Source organism: Artibeus jamaicensis, unplaced genomic scaffold, assembly GCF_021234435.1.
Source record: "Artibeus jamaicensis isolate MK-2021 breed Jamaican fruit bat unplaced genomic scaffold, CSHL_Jam_final contig_373, whole genome shotgun sequence".
Classification (NCBI taxonomy): domain Eukaryota; kingdom Metazoa; phylum Chordata; class Mammalia; order Chiroptera; family Phyllostomidae; genus Artibeus; species Artibeus jamaicensis.
Window position 1 is genome coordinate 4900845 of NW_026521807.1, and position 18357 is coordinate 4919201.

Genomic DNA, 18357 nt, shown 5'->3' on the forward strand with positions numbered 1-18357 from the left:
TTTGCCATCTCCTGGGACAGAGGCAGGAGTCCCGGAGCCTGGGCACTTGTAATGCAGCAAATATGGAAATGGTATAAATGCCCTGATTGAAGTCATAATCTTTGGAGATGATTGTTTTCTCCTCAGTGTGATATCATCAGCATTGTTCTTTACTTGGAACAGAAATGCAGTGCATGCTGATAAGTTTTTAGAATTTGTTTTCAGATACATTCATTACTACAGTGAATTCTGGAACTTTTTCATTACCTCAAAAAATAAACCTCTCATCACTTACCTATCACCACCAAACTCTCCCAGTGTCCCAGAGCTCTAGGGAGCCACTAATCTAATTTCTGTCTCTGTAAATTTGCCTGTTCTGGATATTTTTTATAAATGGAACCATCTAGTCCTTTGTGGCTGACTTCTTTTCACTTGGCATAATATTTTCAAGGCCCATCCATATTATAGCATGTATCAGTCCTGCATTCCTTTTTATGACTGAATAATATTCCACTTTATGGATGTACTATATTTGTTTACTCATGCATCGATTGATAGATATTTGGGTTGTTTCCCTTTTTGGCTATTATGAGTAATGCTGCTGTGCGTGGGAATATACAAATTTTTGTGTGGATGTATCTTTTCACTTCTGTTGAATACATACCCAGGATGGAGAGGCATTGTATTTTGCAGTGCTTTTTCCTTTCCATTGGAAAAATGGAAGGGGTGCTTTCCTTGGTGATATAGACTCTGTATTGGAGGGAGCATTGATTGTGGGTCAGAGTTTCAGGTCTGCCCCTGCTTGGGGTTAGGAAATTTCCTGTTTCCTCAGCTGTAGAATGAGGTAGTTTTTATCAGACAATCTCTAAGGTCACTTCCAAGTTAAAAAATTTTCCTGAGTGATAATAAAAAGCTTTCAAGATATGAAGGAAAATATTTCCAGTGAGGTCTAAATAACAAGCCACACCCTGCTAAAGTCCCTACATGCTGTTGTTTTTCTTTTTTTCCTACTTTGAAAACAACTGGGACTTTAATACATATTTAGTTAATTAAATTTTTATATATTTTAAAATAATATGTTTTGATTGCCTTTCAGACTCAACTTGATGTCACTTTTATGCTTCTTACTCTGATCAAAAGACCTTTGAAAGTGGAAGGTCTTTTGCTACAAATGGCTTTGGTAAATCCACAATAATTTTGAAAGTGTAAAGGTGTTTGAAAAAGATGTTTCAGTCAGAAAAATTTGTATGCAGTAGGCAGAGGTGATGAATTAAAATCAGTAGTCTCTTACCTATACCAGGGGCACCTAATCCATTTCTGTATTGTATTTTGACTGATATTGATGCCATCAAAATCATGTGCTTATTCTTTTTCACCATGTAATCCATTCAAAAAGTTTCTGACTGTAGTTTCAAATCGACCAACTCTTCCCAGAAAACATGTTCTGTTCCCAGAAAACATGTTCATCCCAAGATTCTTTCCTGTGTTGGAAGGACTTTTGAACTTGATTGTTTGCCTAAATGCTGGTTGTTGTTTGCCTAAATGCTGATTTCCATCTTAGCAACTTGAGAATGTACATGGACCCTTTCTGGTTCCTGAGAGACCACTTTGTACAGTGAAGCAGCCCTTCTTCACTAGGGGCGGAGAGTTCACTCCTTTCTGGGATCTTTCCCAAGCTGGGTCCTGATGCTAAATCTTCCACTCCCCACTGGCACCAAGTGCCTTCAGAAAGCTCCAATGTAGGTTCATGGGGAAACTGGCCCTTCATACTGCCCGGTTGGAGTTAGCTGGGCAGACACTTCTTTACTTTTTCTTTTCTTTCTTTCTTTTACTTATTTATTCCTTCCTCTTCCTCCCTCCTTTCCTCCCTCCCTTCCTTCCTTCCATCCTCCCTCCCTCCCTTCCTCCTTTCCTTCTTTCTCTCTCTCTTTTTAGCTCATACCACCAAACTCAACTTTCTCATGATAGTCCTTTTGGTTATACTAAATACTGTTTTTTATTTATTCAATCAACATTATGGCACTATTATGTGTCCAGCACTGGGATTAAAGAGACCAAAGTCACATTTCTTGATTTGGTAAAATTCTGTACTGTATACAGAGTCCTTAACAGTTTGGCTAGAAAATGTAAAAAATCCAGTCATGAGTGCTGGATTTTAAGAAAAACCTTGCTTTGAATGAATACAGAGACTTCTTCCAGAAGGAGAGCTTTCAGGTTAGTCCTTGTAAAATACAACTTTCATTATCTCATGGTTCCAGCTCAAGAAAATATAATAAATCACTATTATCTATAGAATAATATTTATTTGTTTTTTTAAACCTTTTTCTAAATTTTATTTATTTATTTTTAGTGAGAGGGAAAGGGAGGGAGAAAGAGAGAGAGAAACATCAATGTATGGTTGCCTCTCATGTGTCCCTGACTGGGGAACTGGCCTGCATGCAACCCAGGCATGTGCCCTGAGTGGGAATTGAACCTCGACTCTTTGGTTCACAGGCCCACACTCAATCCACTGAGCTAAACCAGCCAGGGCAAATTTATTTTCTTTTTAAATAACATTTGCAACTCTTTCAGCCAGTTAGGATTGAGTTCTTTTATCTCTTTTAGTGCCCTCATCACTGGACTACGTATAGAAGAATATCCAATCAATTTAGAAACAAAGACCAATTTAATAATCTGAGGACACCTCACCCCTCTACTATGGGAGACAATGTGGCCTGAGCTTGACATTGAAAGAGGAGATCCTGTTTCCCTTGAGCCTGAATCTGTATATTCAGACCCTGCAAATAAAGAGCTGGGAAAACACAAATTTGTTAATGAAAATACCTTCATGTACATACATAAGTCCTTTACTTTTAATAACTCATTTAATACTCACAATAACCCTGTGAGGTGGCTATGACAATTATGCATGTTAATAGATAAGAAAACTAAAGCACGGAGAAATTAAGCAACTTGCTCAAGGATTTGTAAGTTTCTAAGGGACATTAATAGGACCTGAACCAGATAGGCTGGCATTAGGATCAGCAAAGCCAATCATTAGGATCGGCTGTCTCTCCATGATGATGGCTAGTCTTGCTCACCTAATTGCAGGTGCCACCAAGAGAGAAAGGCAACTTATGCTGTTCTTCAGATAAGTGAACCCACCTGCTGGGAAAACCTATCCATTGAATAGGAAATGCTGAGCAAGTAGATCAGTTGCGACTCCTCATTTGGGAGGAGGTGAATAGGGGATAGAGATGTGAGTGGGAAGAGCAACAGAAGTGTCCACATCTGTTGACATTGGCAGTAACAGAGAGGTTCTAAAGGCCCCGAGTTTCCCCTGTGCCATCCCAGGTGACCTCTGTGTCTGTTCACACTTACTCTTTCCATATTCTGGACAATCCCTGTCTGGATACTCCAGTCCTCCTGGCCTTAGCTTTTGGGAGCAACTCAAATGTATTGTGATCTGTTTGTGTGATGATCTCCTATGGCATTTATGGTCTTCATTTATAGTACACATTTTCTAATAGGCCAAAATCAGGATGTGTGGTCTTTGTATAAGACCAACTGTTCCAAATGCATAATAATCTGAAAAAATGAATAATGGTGGCTGCCATTTTCATACAGCTTATTTCATACATCTTACACTGTTATTTGATCTTACAGTGCTATCTGATTGCTTTATGAAGGCCTGATTTAATTCTTTAGCTAAATTGTAATGTTTTTAAGACTAGAGATATATATCTCATACCATATGTTACATATGTATATTATATATCAGCATGACACTTTAAAAAATAAAGTGGTTGATAAGTATTTAGACAAGATCAAGTGCATTCAGGGTGGTATGGCCATAGAAATTATTTAATGGATTTCATCTTTCCTCACTTTTTCTCTTTTTCCCTCCCTCTCTTCTTTCCTTTTGTAGCATCTCCTAGCTCTTAGGTTGTTGATGCAAAGATTAGAAATGAGGAGAGAAATGGTTAAAGCAGCAGATGGAGCATCATAAAATTCAAAGGCAGAATAGACTTATATAGATTTGATGATTTTGGGATTTATTTCCTGGACATACTATTATCTATCAAGGCTCTAGTCTATCTATTTCTTCCTTCCCAGGTGGTCCATCTTTTTTTGTGATGGGCTGGCTCAGCAGAATAGATCCTTGGGCCAAAGTTCTGGGTTTTAGGTTCCTATAACCTGGTTAGCTTTGCCATAAACAGAGCCTCACAACGGAGAACAGGGAATAGAGTGTGGGTGGGCGAGTGTGGGTGCGCTGGGGCCTACAGCTTAGGGAGCACACCCTGGTGGACTGGGGATGACCATCGTGCCTCTTTAAGCCTTCCTGCTCACCTGTAAAATGGGAACCAGTCATGGGAACCAGTCATTGTGAGAATTATTTCTTAACTTGGATGTATGTTTTCTTTTAGTCCTATTTTGGTAAGTTGGTATGCAATAAATATTGAGATTTTGAACAGCAAAGTTGGAACAGTAGCCCAACGATTTTATATATATATATATATATATATATATATATATATATATATATATATATATATACACACGTATATTATATTTGTATATACATATAAACAACTGTTATTTATATGTATCCTTTATTGCACACCTAAATGATAAAATTCTAGATTCTCTTAGAGCTACTGAAGATTTTGGTAACATGGGATATTAGAGACCATCTGGTTCAGTTTTCCAAGGGCAAGAATCCCTTTCTAAATACTACTGAGAGATGGTCAGCTGGTTATGGCATCTTACTCCATTTTTAGAAAAATCTTCCAAATCTCTGACTTTGATCCATTATTCCTGTTGGTGCCTTCTGGAGCCACACAGGAGAAATCGAAGGTCTAAGCCATTGTCCACATTTTCCCTGCGCATTTTTCCCATGACTGTGTTTCCTCTTTGACAGAGCACCTCGAGGCTTGTAGCAGCAGAGGGCTTTCAGATTGCTCGTCTCTGTGTTTAAGAATTCCCTTTGCTGAGTGGTGCTGATCATGCTGGCTTTTAACAGCACACATTATCATCGTACATACTTTTTGCCAAAATGGGAATATGGTTGGCAAATGGAAAATAAGTAAAACCAATGGTTAAATTGAGAATGTGATGAAGACGGCATGAAGTAGAAAGGTTTTGGTTCTTCCGGTCCAGTGAAGTTGGAGGTTTCAGATTAAACATCGGAGTGGTGAGAAAGTTTAGTCACCTCCCTGTAAGAGAAGACTGGCACACAAGACTCAATTCACAAGTGCACGCAGTCAGTGGCTCCGAGGCTGACCGGAATTAAATGTCTCCTTCTAAAGTTAGTAAGTAAATGGGAGGGCCGGGCGAGGGGTGTAGCCAATCACATGGATCAGACATCCTCCTCTGTCTGGACTGATAATACAAGAGAAAGAGAGGAACGTGTATGGGAATTTAACAAAGCACGGAGAGGGATGTTGCCTTTTCCTGCAAGACAGGGGTGGTTACTTGCGCTACCATGCACCATAGACCTGGTAGTTTATGGAAACTCAGATACTTGGGTTGATGAAAGTTTCTCTATTCTAATTTTTATATGGTAAAAGATTTTGTTATTCAGAGATTTGAAGAATAACAAAATATATCAAGTTCTTTTAGCCATTCTCAAAATGATAGGTTTTCTGACCCCTTGTCTTGTCACTCTCCACTGAGCACAGTTTCACCTCAGTTCTTTATGAAATTTGGAATTGAGACACACTATATTTTTCCTGTTTTGGTAGAAAACCAGAATAGGAGGTAATTAAACTTTTACACCTTGAACTGGATTCTAAGTTAAATTCTTGCTAAATTAAAATCTAAAATATATTTAGTAGAAGAATACATCCGAGCTAGTTCTTAAAAGCTGATATTGCAGCACACTGTGGCTTCCGTGCATGCTAATGCTTTGCTTTATTTATAGTTTCAAATTTACAGTCTATGCATTCGGTTCTGTTGTACAAATCACTCAGCAATCTCTTGCATATCACTAAAGCTGTAACAATAACTCCCCCCTAAGCCTTGGGGAGAATTAGAAATCTCTTCATCATAAATCTGAAACAACCAAGAAAATAACCCCCCCACAAGAATAAACCAACAAATAACCACCACAACAAAACAGTATGACCTCTTCTTAATAACCAAGTACCCAGTGTGCTGGCTTATAATTTTAATACATCCTTTTCTTTGTTCCCCACACACTGTTATCTGAGAAAAGCATGAAGAATAAGTATCCAATTATCCTGTTTTGCAGATCTTGACTGAGTTCAGGGTCTTAGGCATGCTTCACATGACCAGTTCCCAGGTGAGATTTGGTCATTTCACCTCCATGTAGTAATGACAAGACACACTTCATGCTTTTCAAGGCACTTTGAAGTATATTATTGCATTTGATCTTCACCTTGAGGATTAGTAGGAGAAGTGGCCTCTTCTTTACTTGGCCCAAGAGCAACCTGAACACAGAAGAATTTGCCAGAGGACAGGCAGGCGGAGAATCCCGAAGTCCCGCCATGTAGCCTGGGGCTCCTTCTGCTGAACCACACTGCTGCTCAGGTGCTGGTTTGAATCTGTGAAGTTGGCTTGTACTGAAGCAAATATGCCCATGGCAAGAGCTATGAATCTTGGAGTTGAAAAAGAAGTGAACCATTAGGGAAGGTGAAAAGCCTTCAGCATCTTAGATCTTTGTTTCCAGAAAGTCCTGGAGGAGACAGTTGGATGATTTGACAGATGTTTTAATAATAAAGAATGAACTTCAAAATATAACCATGCTATGAGAAAGTGGAGTACCTATAAAATCAGTCTCCTTTAACTTACATAGAATCTTCTTTGGAGTTGACATGCCCATGAGAGAGAGAGCCGTGATAAAGAAACGATCCCAGAATATAAAATATTCACTGAGGCAAGAGGAGGGAATGTTTTCCCTCCTAAAGACCAAGGGAGCCGGGTCTAAAGGGCACACATGCTTTAGACTTCTCTTTGTGAGTTAGTGCCCCACCAACTGACACAAATGGTGGCCACATGCAATAAGCAGAGAAGTCCCTTGCAAGTAACATTTCAATGACAGGAAGTACAAAAGAGTAAGAAGGCCAGGAAGGCCGGAGGCGGGTGGCAGTGAGTGGTATCAAGAAACATGATGTGTTTCCCCCTTAACTATGCTCACCTTACTGTTATTTTCCCCCCGTCTTCTCTTTTTCTTCCTTACATGCTACCTGAGCAGTGGTAGCAAATCAGATTTAGAGCCATCTGTCTGTGCCCCGAAGGCTCAGGGATAGGATGCTTTTCTCCTACAGAGTGCTAGCTGTGTATCAGGAAATGAATTGATGTTCCCGTGAGTGTTAAAGATGTCTCAGTTGTCCGTCTGGGTGAAGTCAGAGTTTTCAGATTCAAAATTAGAATAAGGGCAAGTGTTTAAAATATATTTCACTTCCACTTTACAAACAGTTACAGAAAGAAGAAGAAAGGGGGACAAAGGAGAAAGAGGGAGACATAATCAATCATAAGCAGAATAACACAATGACATACTTTATTACTGCTTTGGAGGTGCACCTAGCTTAAGGAATTGCTGTCCTTAAATGTAAGTCGTGACACCACAAAAGTCCTAGAGGAGAACATAGGCAGGAAAATTTCAGATACCCCAGGCAGCAATATTTTCACTGATATGTCCCCTAGAGCAAGGGATGTAAAGGAAAGAATAAACAAATGAGACTACATCAAATTTAAAGGCTTCTGCACAGCTAAATAAAACATAGCCAAACGAAAAGGGAACCAACTGTATGGAAAAACATTTGCCAGTGATACCTTGAACAAGGGTTTCATATACAATATATATAAAGAACTCATATGACTCAACACCAGGAAGACAAACAATCCAATTAAGAAATGAGCAAAGGATCTGAACAGGCACTTCTCCAAGGAGGACATACAGAGGGCCCAGAGATATATGAAAGAATGCTTAATATCACTAGACATCAGAGAGATGAAAATTAAAACCACAGTGAGGTACCACATCACACCAGTCAGAATGGCCATCATTAACAACTCAACAAACAAGTGCTGGTGAGGATGTGAGAGAAAAGGGAACCCTAGTGCACTGTTGGTGGAAATGCAGACTGCTGCAGCTGCTGTAGAAAACAGTATGGAATTTCTTCAAAAAACTAAAGATGGAACTGCCTTTTGATCCAGTGATCCCGTCTACGGCCATACCACCCTGAATGCGCCCAATCTCGTCTGATCCGGTGATCCCACTGCTGGGATTATACCCTAAGAATCCTGAGTCATCAGTTCAAAAGAACCTATGCACCCAGTGTTCATAGCAGCATTATTTACAATAGGCAAGTGCTGGAGACAGGCTAAGTGCCCATCAGTAAATTAGTGGATCAAAAAACTGTGGTGCATTTATGTAATGGAACACTACACAGCAGAAAGAAAGAAGGAATTGCTGCCCTTTGTGACAGCATGGATTTAATTGGAGAGCATGATGCTGAGTGAAATAAGCAAGATGGTGAAAGACAAATACCATATGATCTCACCTATAAGTGAAACCTAACCAACAAAACAAACAAGTGAGCAAAATAGAACTAGAGACATGGAAATAAAGAACAAAGTGACAGTGACCAGTGGGGAAGGGGGAGAGGGATAACAGAGGAAAGAAGGGGAAGGGTCTAGTCAAGGAACATGTATAAAGGACCCATAGTAATGGACAACAGGGTGGGGACTTGACTGGGGGGTGGGACTGGGTGGGGTGAGGATGAGGGGGAGTGGAGACAACTATGCTTGAACAATAAAACAATTTTAATAAGTAAAATATGATAAAAAATCTACACATACCTAAAAAATAAAATAAAATAAAAGATATTGGCTAAAAACAGAAAATGAATAAATATTTTCATTGTGGATTATATAGCTATATGTGTTTATTATAGATGATTCAAATAATATAGAAATGGGGAAAGTGGAAATGGTCTTGTAATACCATCCCCCCACAATTGCCACTGTTAGCTATAAATTCATTTCTGACTTGCAGAAGCTTAAGGACAGAGTTTTAAGTGAACTTGTGTTCACATATTGGGTTACATTTGTTCTCTCTGCAAAAGCACATAGCATAAACAGCAGCCAACCATTATAATGAAAACCAGAAAGCTGAAAAATGAAAATGCATATAAAGCCACAATAGACACCAATAAGATTCTAAACATTTAAATTTCCTAGGTCTGTTCATTATGTTTTCTTTCTGGCATTTTATAGTCATTGTATGTAAAAGGTAAGAATCTTTGGTGAATTTGCCAACCTACGGTATCTTTTCTTATCGCTTTTCTAGTGGGTTATGAGATCATCATGTTCTGGTTTTCCATCTTATGATAAAAAGATATAATTGGTAGCTTAAGAGGTCTTTCGTGTCTCTTCTCTGGGTGCCTACCTGAATGTGCTTATATAGTCATGAAACTGATCACCATGTGTGGCTGTTCAAAGCAAATTTATTAGGTTAATTACAACTCATGTTTCTTTGCTGATGATCATTTATTCACCAAACATTATCAAGGGCTTTGGTGTGCCTGGCACAGTGTTAGCATCAAGGGTATCCAAGTGCAATGCTGGCAGGGAAGAGAGACTCATGTGTGGAAAACTTCAAGGCGATGTGAGAAGAGTGTGCCTGGGGTTACTGAAACCCAGAAGAGAGAGGGACTCCTTATGGCCAGAAGGTACCAGGGAAGGATTCTTAGATGAACTGACATTTCAGTAACGTAAGTGATGAAAGTTCAGTAAGAGTTTGTAGGTGGAGAAGGGACTGGGCATGAAGGAAGAACATCAAGACAAGGACATACTGAGAGAGAATGGAATTAACTTTTGTTAAGTGCCTACTGGGTGCCAGCCACAGCATGTCAGCTAATTCAGTCCTATATGGTCTCTATCATTGTCTTCATTTTGTTCCTGAGAAAAGTCAGTCGCAGAAAGGTTAAATGACTTGCCCAAGGTCTCATAAGTTGAGTTACCACTGGGACTCAAGGGTGTGAACAAGGACTCACACCCAGGTTGACAGCAGCTGGTACTTAGTAGCATGAAGTGGAGGAAGGAGCTGTCTTCTTGGGGGGAATGGCAGGTCAATATCGCTGGAGTGTGGTACGCACAGGCAGAAACAAGGCTAAAAATGGAAAATGGGGCTAGTTTGTGAAGACTGGTTTCAGCCTGTGTAAAATGTGCTCTTAGAGTATGAAAACAGCAGAGAAGTTTGTTAAGCAGACATGAAAGCTAAGATTGATTGCTTTTTTTAGAAGAAGGATTCTGGCCCCATTGCTTGGGTTGGAGGGATTTGGGTAAGATTAGAGGTAGGGTCATCCTCAACTACACTTAGATGTGCAAAGAAAGCATTTTTCTAAATTCAACCTGACTTTCTCCTTAAGATCCCTTCCCCACTGAACAAGTGGAGAGAGACAAAAACTGCATTTAGCCGAGAATAGTGAACTCAGTCAGCTTCAATAATGTAAAAGATTTTAGCCATTCACTTTTCCCCCTGCACCTCACTAAGGTGGTGCCTCAATAAGCGGGGTTCACATGTCCTGGAGACCTTGTGTGTGTGTGTTTGTGTGTCAGAGTTTGGGGGGATTCCTGGCTGGTGTCCACTGGGGTCTGGTGGTGTTTTGCCTCTGCCTCGGCAGCTTCGGCATCTGCTGTTGAAGCGTAGATCAGCTATAACTCGTGGTCAGGGCCTGGTTGTCCATTTTGCTTACTTGGTCCACCTTGGTTCTTGCTGGGACTGCATAGCGCCCCTGTGAAGCCTGACAGTGACCTTCCCCCACAGTTCTCCATAGTTCAACTTGGGAATGTCCATACCATTTAGAAGCTATTGAGGCTCTGGATAGCTGGACTCAGAACTTAGGCCCTGTATTTTCCTAATGTCCTTGTACTAGTTTTACTGATTTCCATGGTATGGTTGCCACCTGTGGAGTCACCACCCCATGCTGTCATGAGGATGGGGGTGGAGAGAGAGGACAGTCTGTAGGATGACATCCTTTAGATCCCCAAAGCAAAGATGATACAAAAACTCTTTGGCTTTTGGCTTTGTCATGAGCCCCTTTAACTCCTCACCCTCTTCTGGGGTTTTAGCCCTGAGCCCTATACTCCATGGTATCTACCTCCTTTTCTTTTCTATATCTGCCTTGGCCCCTTCTTCACTCCACCCTTTTCCTTGTGTTCCCAATTCATGGGGACTTCTCTAGGTCATCCGTCCTCCTTCCGGAGGGGCCATTAACCTTCCGCTTTGGACTGCAATGCCAGCCAGGCTACAAGGGGTCAGCTGTAAGATAAAGAAGTCTAAGTTGGACAGTATTTCAGAGCTGTCATGTCCATCCTCCATGATAAACTGTTACAGTAGTCTACATGAGGGACAACAGAAGCTGGCAGAGAGTCCTAGGAAGGAGCATTGGTGAAACCAAATGTGGGGCTCACGACAGGGAGAAACTTGGGGTGACTCTCATGTTCCTGGTTGGGGCAACCGTTGGATGAAGATATACTCAACAGAGAAAACACAGGAGGAGAGGAATAGTTGAGAGGGCAGGGGGTTGGAGGAGGAGCATTAGGGGGTGAAGGGAGGGAAGGAAGGTTTGGTTTGGGCAAGCTGCCTAGCAGGAGAAATTTGGGGTCCCTGCCTGAGAGAGAGAATCTGCCTGGAGAAATGGATTTGGGAACAGGTGAGACTATTCAGGGAGAAAAGGAGGAGAAATCACTGTCATTGTAGACGTTGAATTTAAAGACACAAACATGATTAATGCTCTATTTTAATTCTTCCTTGCACTTGATGATGACTTAGTAGTGGGAACTTCTAGTTCCTGCAGTAAGGGAGGTCAGAGGACACAGGTACTGCGCTGTCACACTGTCTGCTGTGGCTGTTCACCCCCGGGAGACATAAACCCTCAATATATACAGAGTTCTTATCACGGCGTGTCCAGAAGATGCAAAGAAAACTTTGACAAGTGGCTAAAAAGAAATAATTTTCAGGTACATGCATAGGCAGTGTTTAATTTTTCTGTGGTTTGAACTGAATTTTTTAAATTGAAATCTTGGAAACATAACATGTAGTTCTCAAAATTCTTTCCCTCATTGTTATGCCTGAGACATGGGTTAACCTTGGATGTACTCTGTGAGCATAATTGCCTTGCTGGCTTTTAAAGGCATTGCTGGCTTTTAATTGTGCTGCTGAGCAGCAGCTGCTGTTGAGGTGCTGGCGGTAGTCTTTCAATAGATGGGGCCGGTTCATTAATTGTTTCCTCTGGCTGGACTGGGCATCAGGGCTTGGGCAGTAGCCAGAAGCTGTTAAAATGCCATCACTTATAGGATTGCCCTTTAAGCCACTGATTTGTTATTTTATTCAGTTTCCATTCTTTATCTCCCAAATTTTAAATGAACATTTATTGAACGCAGTGCTAAACTCAGTTCTTCCCATTCTCAGTGGCCTTTTCACCAGATTATTTAGCTCTCTGGCTGGACAAGAGGTGTCCTTAAGGACTAAAGACAGTTTGTCATCTACGGGGCTCAGGTCTGCCATGGGGGAAGCGCCAGGAGTTGTCACAGGTGGGACCCAGAGTCCTCAGTCTGCTGCTGATTTATGCTCAGGTAACCTGCAAAGTTTCTTAGGTACTTTTTAAAAAAATTGTGCTCAAGATTACTATCTGCAGAACTGTTGTCCTGGAAGTTTTTAATTCATTTAGTGCTTAATGGTCACACTGAATGCACAGTGTGCTGGGTGGGACAACCGGCGGAACTCTGTGTTTTGGCCTTTGGTTCTCCCTCTCGGAGCTGCTTTGTGGGGCTGGTTCTTCTCATGCCCCAGGATGAAGTCGTGCGCAGGTCCAGTGAAGGTTCTGGTCATTCTCATAATAAAAAACTCTTCAGCCCCATTTCCGTCCCGGACAGTCTCAGTCTGGTGATTAATATATCCAGCCAGGAGTGGACTGGTTTAAGTGAAATCTACTCACATCCCTGCCTGAGATTTTAGATTTAGTTTGTCAAATTCCACACACATGCACAGCAAAACAAGAAACAACCTATTCCACAAGAACTTATTTATTGAAATATATTGAAATTATAATAGATTATTTTTAGAGGTGATAAACATATTTTTTAGATTTAAGTATTTTTTGTATTTCTTTCCTATTGCAAATGCTGTGTCTTCCAGATTAAGCTTCCTGTTTGTCGTTGCTGTAGAACCAAAGTGCAATACGTTTTTGTATATTGATTTTATGTTATCGATTTTGCTGGATGTTCTTATTATGATAACTTCTCAATGACTTTTTAATGGAGATAATTATATCATCCGTGAATTTGATTTATTTCATTGCTTTTCCTTTCTTGTGCCTTTTCCTCTGATTTTTCTATGTTGCCCTTCAGAGTTGATAAATAGAAGTGGTGATAATTTTAGAGGGGTTGCTTGTAATAGTTCACCATTAGGTAAAGTATTTGTAGTAAATTCCTGGCAGGTATCCTTTATCAGGCTCAGAAATTTTACTTTCCAGTTTGTAAGGAATTTTAATTACGTGCTTGTGAAGAATTTTCTCAAATACTTTCTCAGCATCTAATGAGATGTTATGGCTTGACTCTTAAGGAGGGGTGTTAAGATGCACCTATGGTGTCTTCTAGGTGCAAAGTCATTGCCAGCTGGACTGGGAGTGAGGTTACATTTTGAAATATGATTTACATAATTCAAATGTGCTTTGTAAACATATACCTTTTGTAGGGAAATACTATGTTGTTATGCTGTCATGCTTGAAAAATAAAACTAAATGTTTCTTTCTTGTTTGTTTGTTTTTCTCTCTAGTATTACTTTACTGTGCTTTTTGGCCACGAAGGTCAGAAACCACTGGAGCTGCGCTGTGAGGAGGAGCAGGACGGTAAGGAGTGGATGGAGGCCATTCACCAGGCCAGGTACGGGCTGGGACGCGCTGCGAGACACTGGATTGTCTGGGTCTTTCACTGGGGGCATCACCATTGATGGTAGTTTGGGAGGAACTGCGGTTTCAAGATGGGCTTCCCCTTGATGCCTCCTCCTTAGTCATGTGCGAGATGATTTTTTAAAATTTCTGTGGCTGTTTTCTAGCTAAAGATGAAAGGTGATAGAAATAATAATAACAATGGTAGTTGGTCACTTTTGTGGATTTGTTCCTATGTACCAGGCCCTATTTTCTACGTGCTTCTCAGTTGAGGAATTCTTACATTTATTGATTCACTTACCCTTTCAACGGTTTGTGAGAGGAGTGTCATAAGGACCCCCTCTTTTATAGATAAGGAGACTGAGGCCTGGAAGGGCGGTTGGCTTGCCTTGCCAGGTCGCACAGCTAGGCAGTGGCAGAGCTGGGCTCTGGACCCAGCACCACCAACACCAGTACACCCTGCCCTGTGCGGCCTGGTTATCGAGAAATTCGATGCCAGCCTGTCTCTAAGGAAATAGAAGAGCATGATTTTGCTTCCTCCTGAGAAATACCAGAAAGTTGTAAAGGAGCACACTTTGCCTAAAAATGACTTCTCTCTTTTATTTTTCATATTTAATTCCAAAGTCCCGCTCATTTTTTACTTAGAATAGCTTCCATGCTCACTGATTTTTGCCTGTCCCCTCCTTAATCCAGGCTCTCTTTGCCCCACAGTCCCCCGCTCATGTCACCGGTGTTTCAGCAGCAAAACTAGAGCCAGGACACACTTTCCTTTTTTCACCTGACATGCCCTTCCTTCTAAATGTCCACTCGTGTTGCCACCACCCCTTCCTGGAACTTTCCCCCTTCCACTGGTCAGTCTGCACTGGCCCCCTTCTCCAAATTGCTGCGGCACTTGCATTACTACATGTCAGCTATTTAACAATTAGTACAGTTTAGGTTATTTTTGACATATTTCATGTGTATGATTTCTGTTTCCTGAACTGTACCTTGAGAGTAAGGAAGAGGATGAGGGCACATTCATTTCTGAATGAAGCTCAGGCTAATTATACAGTAGATGACTAGGACATGTTTTCAAAAAAATTTTAAAGACAACGAGAATGTTCTGAATGAGTCTAGAATGACCTTTGAACCCTTGAGACTTTTTCTCTGAAAGTCTCCTTCCATCTCCCTACCCCTTTTATAACTACTTTTTATCAACCGCCTCCCCTGTGCTGGGTAGTGCACTAAATGCTTCACATACTTACTGTTTTTTAATTCCTCACAACTACCCAGGAGGGATTATTAACCCCATTTTACACAGGTGAAAACAGAAGCTCATGTTGATTAAGCATATTGGCCAAGATCTAACACAAGGTGGTTTAGCTGCAGAGCCGGATTCAAAGCCAATCAGGCTTTGAATTCAAAGTCAATCAGACTTCAGAGGTTTTTGGTCAATGTTCTGTGTCGCACCTCTCTTCCTTATTGCCTTTTTCTCTTCAGTTCTCCCTTGTTCCATCTCTTTTTCCCTTCCTCGATGCAGAGATGAGATGGGTGTATGTGAGATCAGGGTTGAGGGTAGAAGGTGTTAATTTCACAATACTTCAGTTCCTTTTCTTTCCTTCTCTACAAAATATTACTCAGAGTTGGTGACTAAATGCTGTCCTCCAGGTGGGCCCTGGTGGCAGCTCACTGACATCGAGGTCCAAGCACACTGTTCCGCTGTCCCTGCAGTTGGCGGCTGTGTCTGAGGGTGTTGCTCCAGATGCAGGACTAATGTGGAATGACTTGCTGTAGAAAAAGGTCAGGTCTTCAAAGGTGAAAGAAGAATGAATTTGGCAAGGTAGAGCCCTTGGGTCATTTCCCGACAGTCTGCGTCTCCACTTCTGTTCCTTTCTATCTGGGAGTTAAAGTGAAGTAAATCATTTAAAACACATATCTGTCTTTCATTCCAGAAGAGCCAGATACTATTTATTAGTAACCTAAATTCCTTTGTAGTTGCCAGGCAAATAGTGAGGTAGGCCAAATACAGAGTATGAATTACTCTTAAAGTACTTAGATTTCAAGTAACAGATTTATTTCTATATCATAAAACCTGTCATATAACTCTTTGGTGTTGATGGGCATGTGCTCACCACCAGGGTGTGCGTGATCTTGTGAGGACACACACTTTGGAAACCATTTCATTGATTTAGGTGATTGAATAGTGAGAATTCTCTTCTCTTTGGATTTGAAGATTTGGTTAATAATTGATCTTTTTTCCTGATGTCCTGACTTTTTGGTTCATTATATTTGCTTTTTTCTTTGCCTTGAAGTCCAGGATTAGGTTCTTTGATGGCATCATTTTAATCTGACTGTTTAATAGCTGAGTTCTTCTATTTGACTTCTTTGCATTGAGATCCTTCTTAAATTTTTGCTTTATAATCAGGGAAGTTAGTAACTTTTTCATTCAAGTTTCACTAAGTCGAGTTTTTGCTATAATCTTGGATCTGTGGAATTTTTTTATCCCAACTCTTACAGCAGAGCCAGAAAGTTAATGAAACTGATTTAGAAAAAGGATTTGTCAGCCATTTTTGCTTGGCATTGTGCTAATTAAAACAACTGGTTAGTTGACTAAATATTTCACCTTTGGGAACAGTCTGATGGCATTGATTTGCTACTGTTGCCTTTTTCATAGAAAATTCTCAATAATTATGGCTTTATTGATCCCTCTTTTTAAAAGTGTGAGCTTTTGATTAACTAATGACAATTTTAGCCTAAATAAGTTTTTTTCCCCCTGAGCCGTCATCTTCCTGCAGATTCTAGGTAGAAATGGAGACCACTCAGAATCCCTCTCTCAGTTACTGCTGCTCTCCTGGGATGGCTTTTCAGGACCAGCCTGGTTGTGTTGTCTACATGTGCCATGAAAATTGTATTCTTACTGCTGGCCTTTGTACCTAGAGCCGAATCTACATGTGGGTCATTTTCTGAGATGTAGAGTTGCATTCTCCCTTAGATGTAGCTCAGGGTAAAATCTTTTTGGAAATTAAAATCTCATTTGAAGCTTTAACCTGGTCCAGGAAACTTGTCTTACACTTTGCTTGAAGTTGGCCATTATTACATTTTAAGAACACTGACACATTTAAATATCATTTCACCACACATTATTAGCACCGGTCCCTGGGAAGCTGTGAGCAAGACTCTGTTTTATTTTTGTCTGAATGAAGGGAAGCCAAAGCATTTTAATAGCAGTGATGCCTATTCCATACAAGGTCTGCTAGTTGGGTATGGGATCTTGGCCATTCCCAATAACATGATACTTCATCTTTGTTCTCTTGGCCATATCTGTCCACCGTAGTTGACTTAGCTGTAAACATTAAGACAATCAAAAATACTCACCCAGTTGATTGTCTGTCCTTAGGGCTCAAAGGCTGAAAAGACAACATCCTCAGCACTTTGTCTCCACAGTTCAGCTGCTAGAACAATGACCAAGAGAAGTCTTGGTGGTGAGAAGGTGGCCTTGGCCTGAAATTGGATCCAGGTGGAGCTCTTTCAAGGCTCTTCCCATTCTGGCCTAAGCATAAGACCTGAAAGACCTGGTCTGTGACAGTTGGTTGAGAAGAGAGGGGGAAGGTATTCCAGAAATGTTCAGGGTAGCCTGCAAAGGACTTCATGATCACCTGGATATGGGCAGTATTAGACCAAGGTGGCATCTAACACACCTCCCAGCTTGAGTCCCTAGTTTGGATGTTGCCACTCCCTGGGAGGAGAAATGATGAATGAGAGCAGGTCTATGAGGTCAAGATGATGAGCTGGCCAGGAAAGGCTTCTGCAGAGTTGGAGGGTATGATCATGTGGAAGGAGCAGTGGGAGCCATGTGATACTGAGGGACCTCCCTGCCCCTCGCTATGTATGTAAGGTAGGAGAGAATGAGTATTGGTGGCTACTAAGAAAGTAAGGTATGTTTTGACGGGGAGAACTGCTTGGGTTTCTACCAAGGTTGAGGTCAAGGAAGGGCTCAGGAAAAGTTGGAGATACAGAGAATATTGTGCCTGGGCTAGGATTTCAGTGTTTGAGACTGTCCCGCTGTCTTTTTTCTGCTTTCTAATTTTTTCAGCTGACACTGTGCTCAACCCCCCACCTGGATTCTCTTTCCTCCCTCAGTGTGTGCCTATGGCAGGTGGTTCTTAGACTTTCCTCTATGGGGAGGGAGAGTGTCTCCAGGGAAACAGGAATTGGGCACAGGCTTCCATCCCATAATTCTCATGGCAGATTTAGTTTAGTAAGGGCTTGACAAAGCCCCTTCCTTCACCCTGTCAGTCTAGAACTTGATGAGCGGGGAGACTTAATCCTCCAGTTAAGTCTTTCAATTAAGTCCTGTCCTCTGGTTAATGCTAATGCAGCCTCTTGGATCTGTTTTTCATCTGCAGTCCTTTTGATTACATGTGCTTGAGGCAGCATGTTATTTCTCTCTCTCTCTCTCTCTCTGTCTGTCTGTCTCTCTCCCTTTCTCCCTCCTTCCTTC

General features: G+C 41.1%; 1 protein-coding gene across 7 annotated transcripts in view; it reads left to right on the top strand.

The window, feature by feature from the left end:
* Nucleotides 1-18357, top strand: part of RASGRF2 (Ras protein specific guanine nucleotide releasing factor 2) — a 192590-nt gene that overhangs the window by 41736 nt on the left and 132497 nt on the right. For all 7 annotated transcript variants that reach the window (XM_037159313.2, XM_037159314.2, XM_037159317.2 and 4 more), the window contains exon 2: nucleotides 13766-13872. In XM_037159313.2, coding sequence (XP_037015208.2) covers nucleotides 13766-13872 — 107 coding nt within the window. The remainder of the gene's footprint in view (nucleotides 1-13765; nucleotides 13873-18357) is intronic.